At 47.7% G+C, this 17760-nt stretch overlaps 1 protein-coding gene across 6 annotated transcripts in view; it reads left to right on the forward strand.

The window, feature by feature from the left end:
• PAX5 (paired box 5) overlaps window positions 1-17760 on the forward strand; it is a 200608-nt gene that overhangs the window by 101722 nt on the left and 81126 nt on the right. For all 6 annotated transcript variants that reach the window (XM_008588063.1, XM_008588197.1, XM_008587992.1 and 3 more), the window contains one exon: window positions 17180-17309. In XM_008588063.1, the coding sequence (XP_008586285.1) occupies window positions 17180-17309 (130 nt within the window). The remainder of the gene's footprint in view (window positions 1-17179; window positions 17310-17760) is intronic.

The raw sequence follows: 17760 nt of genomic DNA on the forward strand, positions 1-17760 counted from the left end.
CGGCGGGAGCGCCACCGCGCTCTCAAGAGGCGCACTGTAGCAGTGCACCACCGGGCCGGCCCGGAATCTACAATATTTTGATGAGGGCAAAAAAATGTATGTGTAAATATATAAACATATAACTCCCCTGTTTTTGAACACAAATGGTAGCATACTGTATTACATTGTTCTATTTTTGCTATTTTCTGGTATTTCTTGGAGATTATTCTGTATCAATAGAGTGCTGCTTTATTCTTTTTAACAACTACAACAGTATTCCATTATGTAGGGTACCACAGTTTATTTAATAAATCTCCTATTCGTTGTTTCCAATATTTTTCTTTTTCATGACAGTTTGCAATGAGTATCCTTGTTCACCTTTATTTGTGCACACATGGCACTGTACCTGCAGTATGAATTGCCAGAATTGGAATGGCTCGCTCAGCGTGTGTGCGTTGAGTTTTGAAAGGGGAAAACAAATTGCTCTCCAAAAAAGTTCATCCCCCTAAGTGAGAAGACCTGTTTCCCCGCAGTCTGCCACACAGTGTAGTACAGACCTTTTGAATTTAATAGGTGAAAAATGATATGCTGTGGTTATAATTTGCTTTTCTCTTATTATGAGTGAGTTCTGTAATTTAAAATTTACAGAAAAGTTGTAAAGATGGGACAGTTCCCATACATGTCTCACCCAGTTTCTCATCATTTTGCTGTCTTACAGAATGAGGGTCTAGTTGTCAAAACCAAGAAACCAGCATTGCACAATACTAAAAACTAAACTCCAGCCTTTATTCGGCTTTTGAGCAAAGTTTTCTTATTTGGTGAGGATAAGGTGTGTTTGCAGAGCTGTAGGTGGTGTCATGGGTGCCAGAGCTTCCCCTGCTGCAGATGGCTGGTGCACGCCTGCGCGAGGCTTTGACTGTGCATCTTCCCCAGCATGTCGCTGCATGGCCCGAGCCTCCCAGGCCGGCAAGGCTGGACCCATGGAGAATGATTGCCGTTTCTCAAGTGCGTTTTTTGTTGTGAAATCACTGGTTTGGCACTTTTTTGTGTGTTGCATCAGCATTTTCATAGCTTTTGATATTCCAGTGTAGGGAACAGCATGTGCCAAGGCATAGAGGTATGAAACTTCCACTTCAAAAATCTCAGTGACACAAGTAGTACTGCACAATAGTCCTTCTCTTCTTGTAAAATTAACACATTACATATAAGACTTAAAATGACAACTCCCACTTCAGTCCCTTGTTCTTCCCAGAGGGAACACTGTGGTTGGTTTGGTGGGTATACTGCCAGAACTTTTTCTGGAAAGCATGAACTTTTCGGGACACTGCCAGGGGCTGGAGGTGGCTGGAGGTGACATTGGGCAGGTGTCAGAGAGCTTCCCTTCTTCCTTTCCTCGCACTTGTGAGGAATGTTAACGTTCATCTCTCGCTTGCAGGCAGCACTTTATACTAACAAGGAGGTTCACAGCCACAACCTCGGTTGAGTCTCACGGCAGCTCCGTGAGGTGGGTGGGGACCATCTCATTATGCTGTCCCTGGGTGGAGGAAGCTGAGGCCCAGTGGAGTGCAGAAGATTGTCCCAAATGTCACAGCTAGTAAGAGGCAGAGCTTGTGCTTGAACTCACTTGCGCTGCTTCCTGAAGAATAATAATGACAGCAAAGCTCCATCAAGCGCTGGTCACTTTGCACACATTATCTCATTCAACGCGCAGAACAACTCTGCGAGGTAAATACTGTTATTGAGCTCATTCCACAGAGGAGGAAGTTGGGGTGCGGAGGGGTGAGGCGGGGGTCTGAGATGGGTGGAACTGGGATTCTAACCCGGTTGTATCTGCCTCCTGAGCCTGTGGGCTTCGCCGCTTTGCTGGCTACTCCCTTCCCCCAATCTCTCCTCTTTCCCTTACCCCAAAGCTGCCTCCCAGTATGGTTTAGAGTTTACTGGTCATTTTTACTTTGTTGCTCACCAGACCAGTGAGGCCAGTGCTTCTGTGTCAGTTCCTGCCCTAATTCCCCTGTGGGTCTGTGCCTCTGTCTATCCCACCTCAACCTGTTTTCAGGGATCTTGGCTGTGCATCATCCCCATCACGTCGGCTGCACGGCCCCAGCCTCCCAGGCTGGCAAGGCTGGACCCATGGAGAAATGATTGCCGTTTCCCTTAGTTCCTTTGGGAGAGAAATGTGGATTTTGTTGGGAAATCACTGGATTGGCCCTTTGTTGCCGTTCCATCAGCAGTTTTGAAGGATCTAGGACCAGGATCTTATCCTCTCGGTGCATTTCTTATGGATGTTTCCTGAGCACCTGCTGGTTACCAGGCACTGCTTGAGGTGCTGGGGATTCAGTAGTGAGACAAGCAGATGAAAAACTGCCCTCATGGAGCTTCCATTCTCCTGGAACAAAGGCGGTTTCTGACCTTGAGGCCTGGGTGCCTCTCCAGGTTCAAATCCCTACTGCTGGGCTCCGAGTGTCCTGCCCTCTCCAGCCTGCTGTTTCTGGGACAGTGACACATTCTGGTGTCATTCTAAAGGTCCCAGACGTTTCCCCAAGAGGCCTGTCTTCCTTCTCCTGCCACCCCAGGGATGTCACCGTGGGCCCTGGGCTGCTCCTGGAGATGGTATGCACATGCACGTGATTTACCACGCCTCACCGCGCCACATGTCTTTAAAATTACAGTGCCCATTTCCTGCCGAAATAATTTCCACAAAGAGTGGCTCCTATTACCGCAAGAGGCGTGCAGACGTCATGATTTATTATTATTTATGGTCCCAAGGCCTTGTTTATGCAAGACGGGTTAGGTGCGTGCGATAGAAATGCCATTATGCAAATGACATTGAATGTCCTTACTGCGCCTAAATAATTTTTGTGTTGGACGATTAAACCTCATCTGTTATTGATATGGGCTGCAGTCGGGCTATTACAGAGTCCCAACAGTACTTACTCCCAGTAATGGGAAAATTGAGAGAGAGAGACCAACACAATTGCCTCAAGTGGGCCGTGATGGTCTGGAAGGAGTAGAACATCTCCGGGGCCGACCAGAGCGAGCCACGCACTCCTCAGGGTAAATAAGGAAGGCAGCGCAGGGCAATAAATTAAGCCCGGGTTTGAGTGGATGCCTTGGAGGATTTGTGGCCTTCCAGTCTCGTGATTTAGCTATTTGATTTAGGCAGGGGACTAGGCAGCCCCAGCCCGAGTTCCAGCGAGGCCCGGTGCTGAGGGAGCTGCCAGCGTGGAGGGGAGGGGGCAGGGAGAAGGGGGGCGGCGCGCGCTGGGCATCCGATCTGGGGCGCGCGCCCGTCCAGCGCCTGCGCGCCCCCGCCTGCGCGTGCCCTCGCTCGCTTCTCTTGCTTTCTTTCTTTTTTGACACAGCTGTGAAGCCCCATTTTGATCAGTGTTGATAGCTTATGAATTCCAAAATTGACAAAATTTACAGAAAAATGAGGATAATCCATCTTCCTTAGCAGCCTGTCAGGAGCTGGCCATACTTCATAATCTCCAATTACAGATGCTATTTTCCGTCATTTACATGCAGATATTAGAACCAAATGAAAATGAGAAACAAAGAGAGAATGGAAATGCAGCTATTTATATGTATAAAAGACAAACAGGTAAATTCGAGACGTTTAGATTGGATTTGGGGTCCCTTTAGGAGGCTGGAGGAGACAGCCTTGAGCACGTGGGGTTTTAGAACAAAATGGGAGGATGTGGCTTCACCAGGCCTGTCGGTAGTCTGGTGGTTGGGGTTAAAAATGGGCCAAGCCTTGCCAAACAGCTGCGGATGCTTGACTAGGGTTGGGGCTGGAGGGGACACACAGTGCACCCCCCAGGGTTTTAAGGGATCTGGGGGGATCACCCATAACACATACTGAGCCCTCAAGTCCACATGTATTTCATAAAAGGGTGTGTTTAGAACCTCCTGTATTTAATTTTTAAAAAAAGATGGTGGGGGGGGGGGTCTGCCACCAGAGTCAACTTTTTCTCCAAGGCAAATTTCAAAAAGTTGGCACATTCTGTTGACAGATGCATAAACTCCCCCCGAGAAAGGGATTAGGGAAGTCACCACTGCTTGTCAGAAAGGGTCTGGCCAGATGCACAGGGAGTTGCACCAGTAAACTTTTAAAATGGGATATAAATAATAAAATTAATGGGGAGAGGAGTTCTGATATATGGATCATCCGCTTCCTTCTCGAAGCTAATTTGGCAGACAGAGGAGGGTCTGGGAGGAGGCTTTGTAATGAAAATGTTCTTCCCATAAAATTGAAGGGAGAACAGCCTTGTTGCCCTCGCAGCTGTATGTGGCAGTGGCTTCTGGAAAGCCAGGGATATTAATTAGCACTGCTTTGGATTAAACTCTCCCAACCATGTCGGATGGTGCGATTTTTCTCTTTGTGAGCTTGACACAGGGTGGCGAGGAGGAGCCTGCCTGGGTTTTCCCAGCCTACTGTTATACTGAACTTTTATTTTATTTGGAAATCAAGCCTCTTCCCCTCCTGGAAATGAAAATGAGGTATTTCAGGGTTTTCCTGGGCAGTTGGGCAGAGAGAGGCTGTTCTGTTGGACCAGGCGGACGAGGTGGACATGGTTGGATGGGAGTTGTGAACATCTCAGTTGCCTTTGGCTTGAAAGCTTTTGTTTGTTCCTGCGAAGCTTGTTTCTAGCCAGCAGTTTTATGTTAGTTGAGGTTTGATTTGTGGGAGAAAGGTGAAGGAAATAAAATCAAGAGGCTAAATTATTGTATGTGTATGTACGAGGGAGAAAAAAGAATTGTTAAAAATCAGACTCAAACCAAGCCTTCAGGAGAATGCAATTGTTTACATGTCCAGTCTCAAGGCAAGTGGCATGCTTAAGTAAATTATAGGTAATAGCACAAAAAATTACTATTATTCTTTGTTCCTAGGTATGAAATGCAAGATTCATGGAATTAACACATAACTGCAAAATGCAAACATATTCCCATAATTAAAAGCAAAGCCTCTTAAGTAAAGTTACCCTTGATAAGAAGGTATATAAGCAGAAACACTGTTGTCACTGTGCTAGTTTTTCTGTTATTAACATTAGCTAAAATTTGGGCTTGCACATAATAGCTAAAACCTAAGCCTGGTGTTTCCTTCCTTTAGTTTCTGATCTTTCTAAAAGCCGGAATGTCACCTTCAGCAAAGAACAGAGAGGGCTTGAACCAACCGAGCAATCAGATGCCTGATTTTTTAGCTTAGTGGTGCTACCGATAGCACATGTTACTATTTCTCTATTGTTTCCCACTAATGATAAGATTAATTGCTAATGTTGACATTAAATGTGAGCACCACTGTCCTCTGAGTTTATTGTATAGGAGCTTTCTGTCTAAATGGGGAGGATAAAGGATAAAGTTAACGACATTCACGGCTGAACTAGTCCGGAAACATTTCCCATAGCAGATCATTCTTGAGCCAGGATTTGGAGGGGTAGATAGACGGATTGGAGAGGAGGAAGGTAGAGGGACTTGGGGTGGAGGGAGGTGTTAGAGGTGTAGAGGCAGGAACAGGTAGGTTGTCATGTGAAGATGCGCTTGGCCAAGCAATGCATGTCCCCTCTGGGCTCTAGCACCTCCTCATGAGACAGTTTAGAATCATGATAAAGAACACAGACTTTGGGGTCAGACAGAACCTGATCTTAAGCCCCCACTCTGCAATTTACTCAGCTTCTGTGAATCTCAGTGTTCTCATCTGTAACGTGATGGGGTTAACAGTGGCCGGGTTAACAGAGGTGGTCTGTAGTGGTGGTTAAGATCTTGGACTTCAGAGTCACACTGCTGGGGGGTGATCTGGACACATTATTTTGGCACCTTGTGTCTCATTTTCATCATCTGTAAAGGGGGTAGTAATACTTACCCTATAGGGTTGTTGTGAGGCTTAAATGAATTAGTGCATTTAAACAGCTAGAACAGTACCTGGTGTGTAATAAGCATCTGTTAAGTTCAGGTTCTTCTGACTCTTATTGAAGGTGTGTGAGGGTTTAGGTGAGAGTCTTCTGAATTGCAAACCAAGTCGTCTGAGTTCGCCATGGGAGGCCTGGCCTTCTCAGCCTTCTTTTTCTGGTGGTTCCTTTGCACAGTTTCTGTTTGGCCCTCGGAGCCTTTGGTGGCAAAGAGGGCACTCCCTCCCAAGGCTGTCTGTGTATGCCTTTGCAGAGCATCGCCTGTGAGAAAGTTCTTTCTGACAGGGAGCAGAAGGGCAGAGAGGTGGCCTTTGGCCTGAGTGTGTGTGTGTGCATGTGCGTCCCCACATGGCCAGAGGAGGTGGTGCTGGAGGGGAGGTGCATCCAGGCCCACTTCCCAGCCCTCGTTGTCCCTCCCCCTGCCCCTGCCCTCTTGATCTGGCAATGTGGAGGAAAAAGCCTTCTCTTTCATTTCTTTACGGCTCAGAATAACCTTTCTGTCATACCTACAGCTGGGAAGTCACTCTGAAAGGAAGTGAATTATGAGCATCTTGGGATGCCTCCTTCCCTCTGTGCCAGGGACTTGAGGATGGGGGTCCTCCCTTTGCACATCTCCCCCATTCAGAACCCCTGGCAGCTAAACGTCCTGCATTCCCTTGGGGGTAATGGGCCTCCCTGCCAATCACTAGCCCTGTAGCAGGAAAGGACAACCAGGCCCCACCAGGGACTGCCTGGAAGAAGCCTGTGGAATTTGGCTGCTTGGAGATGGAGTTTTGTTTCTGGAACTCTCCTTCCCTCTTGTCCACTTCAGGATCTAGAGCTGCTCATCACACAGCCAGGCAGAGCCGGAGCAGCACAGGGGATCCCCAGACTGGAAGTTCCCCTCCCCTCCCCCAAGGATTTAGCCCCACTGGCATCTTATCGTTCAGGAGCCCTTGACTACTGTCTTCCAGTTCTTATTCTCCAGAAGTGGAGCTCTGTGTTCCAAGCCCTGTCACGATAACAATGATATCCTTGTCAGGATAACCTTTCTGTCCTTGCATTTGGGAAGACTGTGAGCTTGCAAATAGCACACCAGTTAGGGGAAGGAGAAATAAGTGAATGCTTATTTTTTTTTTCATATACATAATCACTTTCCATTTCTAATGAACTTGGAGTGAGCTCTGTTCGCTGAGAATGGCATGGATCGGTCAGGTGACACAGCCACCAAGAAAGCAGAAGCAAGCGTCTCATGCTCCAGTTTGAGGGCCTGTCCAGAATGAGGCCTAGAGGACTGGGGGCCCCACACTGGATCCAGGTGGGGAGGGCACTAGCACCTGCAGGACATCTGTTGGTGCTGGAGCCCCAGAGCACACCCAGAACCAACAAGGGGAGGCCTCCAGGGGGCAGAGCCAGGGTCATGTGGCTGTGGAGTGGCTGCCTCAGGAAATAGTGAGTTCCCTATTACTGGAGACACCTGTTTGTTGGATTTGAATTATCAGATAAAGACCAGCCTCCATAACTCCAAGCTCTTTTGGGCCCTGAGATCTGGGCTCACTGAAATTATGTAAGGGGTCGGGGAAAAAAAGGGCCTCCTGATTAGTATTTGCTGGGAAAGTTCCTCCTGGACAGAAGCCACAATATTTGACTTCACCCTCCCCACTGGGGCTTTCCCTGCTGTTCCACGCAACTGGGGAGCCTGTCTGGGGTGTGCTGGAGGGTGCCTGGCAGGCAATAAACAGAACAGGGGGAGATGAGTCATGTAAACTTTGCAAATCTCTTCTTGGAAGCCCTTCAATTCCACTGTACACCATTTTGACCCAGGCACAGTTCTGGAGAACCAAATGAACAAAGCATGTCTCATCCCATGCCTGTGGTACTTTCTGGTGAATAAAAGCATCGTGACATCACTTATCCTCTTAGTGACCCTGGGAAATACTTCTGGTGCTGTCAGCAGAGCCAGGCCATGGTACCTGTCCCAGTTCATTTGGTTCCACAGGCATTTATTTCACATCTGTTCAGAGCTGAGTGCTGGGCCAGGACCTGGTGCCACAAAGATGAGGGAGACGCAGTCCCATCCTTATGAAGCTTGCCCTCTAGTTGGGGGATGAGGGCCCTCATCAACAGTTAAGTGCACAATGCAGAGTGATAAGTGCTGTAGTAGAGATATGCACACTCAGGTATTTCAGGAACAGAGGAGAGGAAATCAGGGAGGTCTTGCTGGAAGAAGAGGAAGGCAGTTCTTCCGCCTAGTTAATACTCATAGTAGCACTTTGTAGATTATGGAGTACTTTTGCAAGCATCGTTCATAGTCCCTCCATTCAGCAGACCCTTTTTTTTCCCCAAGTTTAATTCATTTGGTTTAGTAGAGACAAAATGCTAAAACCTTGTTGGTTTTTGTTTACTTTTTTTTAAAAAACTTTTTATTTTGAGATAATTATAGATTCTTATACAGTTGTAAGAAATAATACAGAGGGATCCCATATACCCTTTACCAGTTTCCCCCAATGATAACATCTTGCAAAACTGTAGGACAGTATCACAACTGGGATATGATATTGATAGACTCAAAATACAGAACATTTCCATCATCACAATAGAAGGGACATTTTTCAAGTCGTTTTTTTTTTTTTAAATGTCTGGCCCTAGAGACTCAAAAAATGAAAATAAAAAGGCTTGGGCCGAGCCTGTGGCGCACTTGGGAGAGTGCGGTGCTGAGAGTGCAGCAGCGCCCCCGCCGCGGGTTCAGATCCTATATAGGGATGGCCGGTGCGCTCACTGGCTGAGCACGGTGCGGCGGGTCTCAAAAAGGACAAAAAAACAAAAACAGAAACAAAAACAAAAAAAAAAAGAAAAGAAAAAGGCTTGCCATCAAAGACTTGATATTCTTATTACCCGCTTTGTGCCTTCTCATGAACTTATGAGATAGGTCATATAATCCCATGTTAGAAATGAGAAAAGGATCTGAGAATGGGAGGTGCCTGACCTAGTAGCACACAGCACAAATTTGGCCGTGTCAGACTTGAACTCTGTTCTCTGGACCTCAGGCCCAGTGGGCTTCCTCGGCCACCCTGCCTCCCCAATGGCTGCCAGACCTCTGGATTTGAGGGCCTGGGGTAGAATGGGCAACACTTTCACCAACACACAGAGTGAAACCTAAGTCCAGCCTGAGGCCAGGTCAAGGGGAACCCCCTTCTGCAGGGTGAGGACCCCACCTTTGTGGGACATAGACATCGGTGAGGCCTCAGAGCAAGAAGGGCCCTGTCAGTCCTGGTCCATCCCCCTCATGGCAGATGGAGTCACTGAGGGCTGGTGAGGGGAGGGGTCTGCCCACGTTGCCTAGGAGTCCAAGGCAGAGCCAGGACTCATAGATCCCTGCCAATCAGTCTAATCCATCGTAGTCAGGCCAGGACTACTCCTTAACACATGCTTTGCTGCATGGGGTTTTGGTGTACCCAGGTTTTAAAAATGTGCAACATTCCACCTTCTTGCTTGCAGATTCAGGGCTGTCTCTGTAGCTGGAGTAGTAGAGCTGGGTCTCCCACCATCAAGTGTCAAGCTTTCCCCTTAGAGCTGGTGTGAAGTCTTCTCCAACCCTAACTCTGCTTCTGGGGTACAGGACTGTCTCTGAGCTTGGCATTGGCTCATGTGAGCTCCCTCTCTGAGCTCCATTTCTGCATCTGCCCCCACCCCAGGATTCCCAAGGGCATAACAGACCTGAAAGGGCTATGCAAACTGGAAAGTGCTAAGCAGATGAGAGGTCAAAACGCAGGGGTGATGGCCTTCAAGGAGCAGGGAAGGGTGCAAGGACAAGGAAGCAAGAGAGCAGCTCCTACTGGCCTCAGCTTGCTGGGGGCTCTCATTATTCCACAGGTGCTTGTTGGACAGCTGACAAGTGCCGGCAAGCAGTGCCACAAGTCAAATACGTGCTGTTTGAGGTTTTTTGTTTTAATTATGGGGACGTTCAAAGTAGATAGAATAGTCTAATCAGCCGCTAAGCACCCCTCAGGAGATTCAGCCGTGATCAGCTCACGGCTAGTCTTGTCTCATTGATACCCCTCCTCCCGCCACACTCTGCTTTATTTTTTTAATGGCTTTATTGAAGTGTAATTTTTAAACCATAAAATTCACCCACTGTAAGAGTGCAGGTCAATGATTTTTAGTGAACTTTAGGAATTGTGGAACCACGATCTGGTTTTAGAACAGTTCCATCAGTGCAAAAAGATCCCTCATGCCGGTTTATAGTTAATCCCTGCTCCCACCCCCAGCTCCAGCCAACTACTGCTCTGCTTCCTGTGTCTGTAGATTTGCCATTTTTGGACATTCCATATACATGGAATGTCTTTATATCTGGCTTCTTTCACTTAGCATACTGCTTTTGAGGTCCATCCATGTTGTAACATGTGTCAATACTTCACTTCTTTTTATTGTTGAACAAGTATTCCATTGTATAGATACACCACATTTTGTTAACTGTCCTTTATTTTGAAGCAAGCTCCAGGCATTATATCACTTCATCCATAAGTATTTTAGAATGAATCTTTAAAAGACAAGACCTTTTAAAAAACATAACCTCAATACCATGATCACACCTAAAAAGTTAGCAAATGTTTCACTGTCATCAAATACCCAATCAGTATCAAATTCCCAAAAGGTTTTATTACATGTCATGATTTTTTTTTACATTTATAGTTTTTACAGTTTGTTTGAATCAGGGTCCACACTGCAATCAACTGATATGTCTCTAAGTCTTTCTTAACCTATAGGTTCCGCCTCCACCTCCCTTTCTTGTCTCGCAATTCATGTGTTGAAGAGAGAGTCCATACTTTGTCACATGGCCAGTGGTGGAGGCAAAGGGCATCAGCAGCGGGACTTAGAGATCATCAAGTGGGAGTCCCCAGAAAGATGGAGAAGCAGAGACCAGTGAAGGGAGGGCCATCCAGATCCCTCTGCCTCCTCAGTCCCAGTTCACTGGGCCAGGCCCTGGAGATCCCCCTGCCCTACTCCAGCTTCCATCCTCCTGTGGGTAGGTGTGGAGGTGGGTAAGTCTGAGGCCTGGCACTGAGCCCACAGGAGCTCATCAGGTGACATTCCCCATCCTGGTCCGAGGGGGCCTTCTGAGGTAGTCAGCCCTGCAGCCTCGTCCCCGTGTGCTGCCCTCCTTCCTGCTGCCCCCTTCTCACGTGTCTGTGTTTCTTTTCTCCTCCATGCTATGGCAGTGGTGCCCCGTGCTGATGAGACAATACTTGGTGCAGCCCCAGGCAGTCCTTTTCCAGGTAATTTCCTAAGGACCCTAATGACGCCCAGCACATACTCTCCTGGGGCATGTGCCTCCTGAGTCCTTTGCTAGGATTCCTTGGCCTCTCATGTTGCTTAGTTTCCAAAGTGCTATCCCTATCCTTATCTCTTAGATTCTCAGGATCACCCAGGAAGGCAGACAGCTAGGGATTTGAATTAAAGTCTTATTTTACCAATGAGGAAATTGAAGCTCAGAGAGCTGGCCTGGCTTACCTAAGGTCACATGAGTGAGAAAGAGGTACAGCTGGGACAAGAACCCTGTGTTATCACTCCTGTTGAAATGAGTTCTTTGTATCATTGGGTCGAAGGCCATGAAGGATGCAGATAAAAATTAACTAGGAAGTCCATCCCCTTCTCTCTACCTCAGTTTTTCCACACTGGGAATCCTTTTAGCCCTGACATTTGAGAGAGCAAGACTTTTCATCATGTGGAGCATGGTGTCTGTGAGGAGTGTGCATACACTGGGGCTGGTGGTCTTGACTTTGAGGCTTTACAGGAGCCTGTGGCTGCAGACAGAGGAAGTTTTATTCTAATTGGTTGCATTAGAGAAGGCAGTATGTGAATTGCTGACCTTAGTTATTCCTCTTCCTGGGTCATAGTCAAGGACTGCACTAGGGGGCTCTGATGAGGACGGAGCAGAAGCCCAAAATGACATCCTAAGAAAGAACCCTAAGGGCTCAGAGGAGTAGGAAATGTGGAACACAGCTGTTGCTGGTGACTGTCAGTGGTGGGGGGGTGGGGCATGGGTGGTGTTCCCAAGTGCGTAGGTGTACCAGCACACTTATGCACGTGTGACTGTGTGCATACCTCTGCACCCCACTGTTCAGCCCTTGGTTCCCCAGGTAACTATGAGAAACAGAAGTAGATTGCCGTTGTTACCAGGAAAAGAGGCACCAATAATGCCTTCTCTCTTCTCTTTCTCACTCTTGTCCTTTCTCCCTGATCTTCCTTTCTTCCTTCCCGTCTTTTTCCATTGGTCTATCGGTCTCAGCCTTCACTTTCACTAAAAACTTGAGGTGGCCTTCAGAATAAATGATTTCATGTATTTAAGGTAAAATCCGAAAGTTCAGAAGTTATGTAGAGAAAAGGGGAAGATCATTGCATCAGAAGCCAGCAATGACGTGATGGTATTGACTGAATACTAAATTTGACTGAGCTTCCTGGCAGCCAAAGAAAAAAGGGATATGCAGTGGTTTTCAGTTTTCCTGTTGTTCAGTCAGAGGCAGATTAATGATTCATCAGGGGAAGAAACTTTTTGTTGGTACTGAATCAGAGGAAGTATTGACAAAGAATTTGAATATTCTAAAGGGCAGTGTCTCCAGAGGTTTTAAAAAGTGTTCTTTGCATGGCTATTTTCTTATATTACCTTTTACAAATGTTGAAGGCCTGATATTCTATCACAGACCAGTGAAGGCATTACCCCAGGGGCTTTAACTAATGTTGGACAGGGACATTGCTTTCTGGTCATCTAACTTGAGAAGGGGTAGTGGTGGGAGGAGGGAAGGGGATGTTAGCGTATCCCTTGCAGCTATTGTTCAGACACTTCCCAGTTAATTTTTGAGTGTTGTGGCTAATGGCATGCTACTGGACCATTCATTCATTCATTCATTCATTCATTCATTCAACAAGCACTTAGGGGCCCCTAGGGATGTTCCATGTTCCATGCTCTCAAAGCAACCTGGAGGGAGATAGACAATCAGCCATTATACATGACAGGAAGTAAGATAATGGAGGTCTGTGTAAAATGCCACTAAATGTGGAAGCAGAGACAAGGGAGTGATTATTTTTTGTAGGAGTATGAGGCTCAGGAATGGCTTCACTGAAGAGGTAACGTTTGACCTTGGTCTTGTGGATAATGTAGGAGTTCTCTAAGTGACTGAGTGAGATAAGCCCTCGGGGCAGAGGTGTGAGAGTGTCTGAAATAGCTGAGGAGCAGCTGGTGTAGCGATGTTCCAGGGAGCCCAGGAATTAGGGAGAACACAGTTACCTTTAAAAATCACGGGCAGTTCAAAGGAACAGACAGTGTTGAGGACTTAGGTAACAATTAAGCACCTAAACTAAATGACAGCATCCCCTGGCTTATGCAGGAGCAGAGTAAGAGCCATGGAATCCCACCAAAGAAGAGAGGCTGGGTTCTGGGCAAGCCCTGCGAGGTGGCAGGCACAGCTGGCGAAGGGCAGCCAAGGACCCATTTCTGGTCCCACTGTCCCCGAGTCCTGAATCTTTGGGGGGGGTCCTTCACTTTCTAGGAGCCACCAGTGGTTGGGTGACTGGGTTTTTGGACCTCCCACTACATGTGTAACACAAATGGAAGATTTCATATCTTGAAAAGATGATCCAAATCCACCTGTTTCAGTGACTGGATGAACTTTGTCTGATACTGAATTTATTGACTAAAACAAACTCAGATAGCAAAAAGGTCCTTTTATTTGGAAATTAAATAAGTTGAGAGGCAGGATATCCCTGCTGGCCATCCTCCTGCAATTCTCTTAAACCCTGCTTGGCTCTACTGTCTTGGGAGAATAGAGGCTTTCCCTTGAGAGCCGGCTGCCCAGCCTGTGGGAGAGGAGAGGCTGGAGTCTAGGAATGGGGCAGGGTGAGGAGTCAGGTGGGGAGGGGTGAAGGGATGCTGGCTCTCGGCTGGGATGCTGCCTGGCCCTCCAAAGGACCACTCATTCATTTGTTCATCCACATGTTCCTTGTGCAAGTCCCTCGTGCAAGTCCCTCACAGTGGAACCTTTCCATCTTCACCCTTTATACTTCCACCCCCTCCAGCTATTGCATGGGCCCTTTTCCTGGATCATTCCTGTGCTATTACCTCTGAGCTTTCCTTCAGCTGTTCTCTGCCTAGGAGGTCAGGGATTGCTCAATCCAGGTTGAGTACAGCCTGCCCCAAGAAACCTTTCCTGACTGCTTTCTGCCCCGTGTAAATTAATGGCTCCATGCTCTCATCCCTCCTGGATGCAATTTCTGGGGCCATGTATCTTTTCTCTTGGGGTTTGTGGAGGAGGACCAAAGAGTGTGTTTGGTCTTCACACACCATCTGGCACACAACAGGGCTCAATAAAGGTTGAATGAGTGCACACCCGCTATGCTCAGGCCTTTACTAGGGTATTCTGGCACACAAAGAAGTGAGAGGAACAGGGGCCCAGAAACTCTAGAAGTTGCCATGTAGGAAGAGTCCTTATATGAAGCATTTTGACCTCCCATCTTTGCACACGGCAATGCACTGAAGAAAGTGCTTTGAGAGGAACAGGGGCCCAGAAACTCTAGAAGTTGCCATGTAGGAAGAGACCTTATATGAAGCATTTTGACCTCCCATCTTTGCACACGGCAATGCACTGAAGAAAGTGCTTCCAGTGACTAGAATCCCAAATTCATTCCGAATTCCGTCTTAGCAAATTAGGAGGTAAATGCTGTGACCAAGTCCCATTCTGAATGAAGTCTAGACCTTTTCCCATCAGCTCCCTGCTGCATGGAATGAAGGCAGTTTTGGGGGATGAAGTCTAGACCTTTTCCCATCAGCTCCCTGCTGCATGGAATGAAGGCAGTTTTTCCAACTTTGCTGGTCGTGACCTATAACAAGAAATATATTTTCATCTCTACCTGGTACACACATACCCACTGATTTGTGAAACAAAGATTCACAAAGTAGGACTTACCTTTTCTGTGTATGAGACCCTTACATATTTTCTATTCCATCCTAATTTCATTTAAAAACATGGTGGAACCAGTAAATTGATTTCTGTACCTATCAATGGATCAGGAGCCACAGTATGAAAATCAGTAGGGTAATTGTAAGACATTGGAGTCAGAGGGATTCAGGTTTGAATTCTGGCCCTGGCACCTAGAAGTCATGTGACTTTAGACAAGTCACTTCCCTTCTGTAATGGAAGTCTCAGTTTCTTCACCCATACAATGGGGATAATAGAGAGCCTAGTTCATGGGGTGACTGTGAGGATTAAACGAGACAATACAGGTAAAACTCGTGCTTGGTAAGCGTGAGCTTTTGATGCAGTTGTGAAGACTGTGGTGGTTCTTGCCCCAGCACCATTTGGCGGGGCCAGCAGAGAAAAGGTGGGACTCTCACGTCCTGGGAAATGGTAGTCAGGAAAGACTTTCTGTAGGAAAAGGCACTGAGGCAGGATAGCAGGATGGCCGGGAACCCTGTGTGAGCATCCCAGGGCAGAAAAGGCACTTGCTGCTCTTCCATGAAAGGCAGACTTGTTCCTAAGAATTTGGCTAGACCTCGAGCTGACCACATTTAGATGCCTTTGCATTCCACATTTAGGGCATTGCAATTCCACCTGGAATTGATTTTTGTGTCGGGTGTAAAGATCCAATTTCTTTTTTCCCCCCTGTTTCTAAATGGATAACTGGTTACCCCTGCACTCTTTAATAAAGAGTCCACCCTTTCTGGCTGATTTGTACATCACCTCTCTCATACATCAAGGTTCCATATGTGCATAAGTCAGTTTCTGGACTCGATTCTGTTTCATTGGTCTATTTATCTATCCCTGTGCCAATACCACACTGTCTTAATTACTGTAGCTTTATAGTGATTCCTGGTCTGGCAGCCCTGTCCTCCCAGCCTTGTTCTCCCTTAGAAGTACCTGGGCTGCTTTGGGCCTGTGCTGTCCTCCATGTGTTTCAGAATCAGCCTCTGCGGGAAGATGAGTGAGAGCCCCAGGAAGCTGTGAACAAGGTGTCCTCAGCAAGATTCATCTCAGAGGGCGCGGCCTGCAGTACTATTGGACTTACTGCTGCCATCAACCCTGGTTGTCATTTAAGCTGCCCAGGAAGTTCTTTCTGACTGACTTGCAGAGAAAAGCACCAGGAATGGGCCTGAGTCCCAGTCTCATCTGCCTGCCAGTTGCCCAGTGGCTCCTTTGGTTTCTCTCCCAGTGGCTCAGTCCTTGTCATCCCACCCAGGGTGCTTGCAACTCCTTCCAGAAGACTGCCTGCTTCCCTGTCCCTGCCTGCCAAGGACATAACCCTGAATAGACAGGATGTGTCCTCCACTGGCAATGCCAGGGTCCTGGAGGAAACTCCCCACACCAAATCTTGGCACACACAACCAAATTCTTTGGCTTGAATGTTTGCAGATGTTTTCTTACCTGAAAATAGGGCTGGAGGTTTGGTGGGAGGAAGAGACATGTTACTCATGCTTATAATTTAGTCTGTCCTCGATGGGAAGATCCAGGTTGGCATCTTCGCTGCCTTCTCTGGAGACCAATCTGACAATGGCTTGGATGGCCAGGAAGTGACTGATTTCATGAGATGGCTTAAAGAAAGGAGCAACACTAATGGGCCAAATGCACATGGTTGGGCTGGACTTGGTAAATCAGATGTATGTATGTACCCCACAGTTTTCAGCATACAGGTGTTCACATGCTTGCAGAATTCAAACACTTACCAAACTGGCTCATTTGACTTGATGTATTGGATTAAGGCGAGAGTTTCTGATGACCCACCCCCTGGACTCTCTACCACAGGCAAAGTCCTTCTCCCTTTGGGCCTCGGTTGGCTCATCTGTGAAGCAAGGGTTTGGACTGGGTGGTCTCTCAGATTCCTCTTAATCCTTGTTTCTGTGATTCTACTTCTGTGATTTAAGAGCACAGAAATCAGAATCCATTCTTTCTATCCTCTTGGCAAGAAGACTCTTATTTCTGCCTTGCTTTTGCTTGCTGATGTCTCTCTCCGTGCACTGAGGATGCTTGACTCTGCCCAGCTGCAGCCGGGCGAGGGGAACCTGCAGGCAACAAGGAGAGCTAAGTGTGAATTCTTGTCAAGCTTCACTGAATCCTGCCACCTCCTCACCTGGGAAGAATTGTCGATTCTGGACAACTGTCTAATCTGTTGAGCAGAATCTGCCCTTTCAGCACTGGGGGGTTTGTGAGCCCCTTGTGGGCTTTGGCACTAGCCCAACTTGGTGGCTGAGCCCAGAATGTGGCGGTAGCATTTGACTAGGGTGCTTCGGAGTCTTGGTACTGAGATGTCTCTATTTACTCTTTCAGACCACCGAGTATTCCGCCATGGCTTCACTGGCTGGAGGGTTGGATGATATGAAGGCCACCCTGCCCAGCCCCACCCCCGCTGACATCGGGAGCAGCGTGCCTGGCCCACAGTCCTACCCTATCGTGACAGGTGAGGGCCCCTGGGGTATGAGGGTTGAGTGGGGGAAGGAGAGAGAGAGAGAGGGAGAATGCATGTGTGGTGGGAAGAATGGCTTCTTGGTGCTTTTGGACATGACTGCCCATTTTGTCTCATGAGGTTATGACGGCCTGGAGAAGGTCAGGTGGGAAACTGTGGGGCCCGGGGTTGTGGCCATGTTGAGACACAGCCATATATTGTTCCTATAAAGCCAGAGAACAAATGCCACATTCACTGGAGGCTGGGAGGGGCAGGGAAGCCTCCTGTCAGAGGGATCCCCATGGGTGGAGCTGAGTGCTCAGAAGCCTGGGATTTATCCCTCTCATGAGAAAGGCAGCCCTGGTGGGCTCCAGCTTCTGGGAGGAACAGGACTCCTCACAGTTTGTCATTGGCATTTCAGGTTTCTAGGCTCAGTCAAGAAGGGCAGGAGGCTCAGCCTGGAAGG

The sequence above is a fragment of the Galeopterus variegatus genome, unplaced genomic scaffold, assembly GCF_000696425.1.
Source record: "Galeopterus variegatus unplaced genomic scaffold, G_variegatus-3.0.2 Scaffold11, whole genome shotgun sequence".
Taxonomy (NCBI): domain Eukaryota; kingdom Metazoa; phylum Chordata; class Mammalia; order Dermoptera; family Cynocephalidae; genus Galeopterus; species Galeopterus variegatus.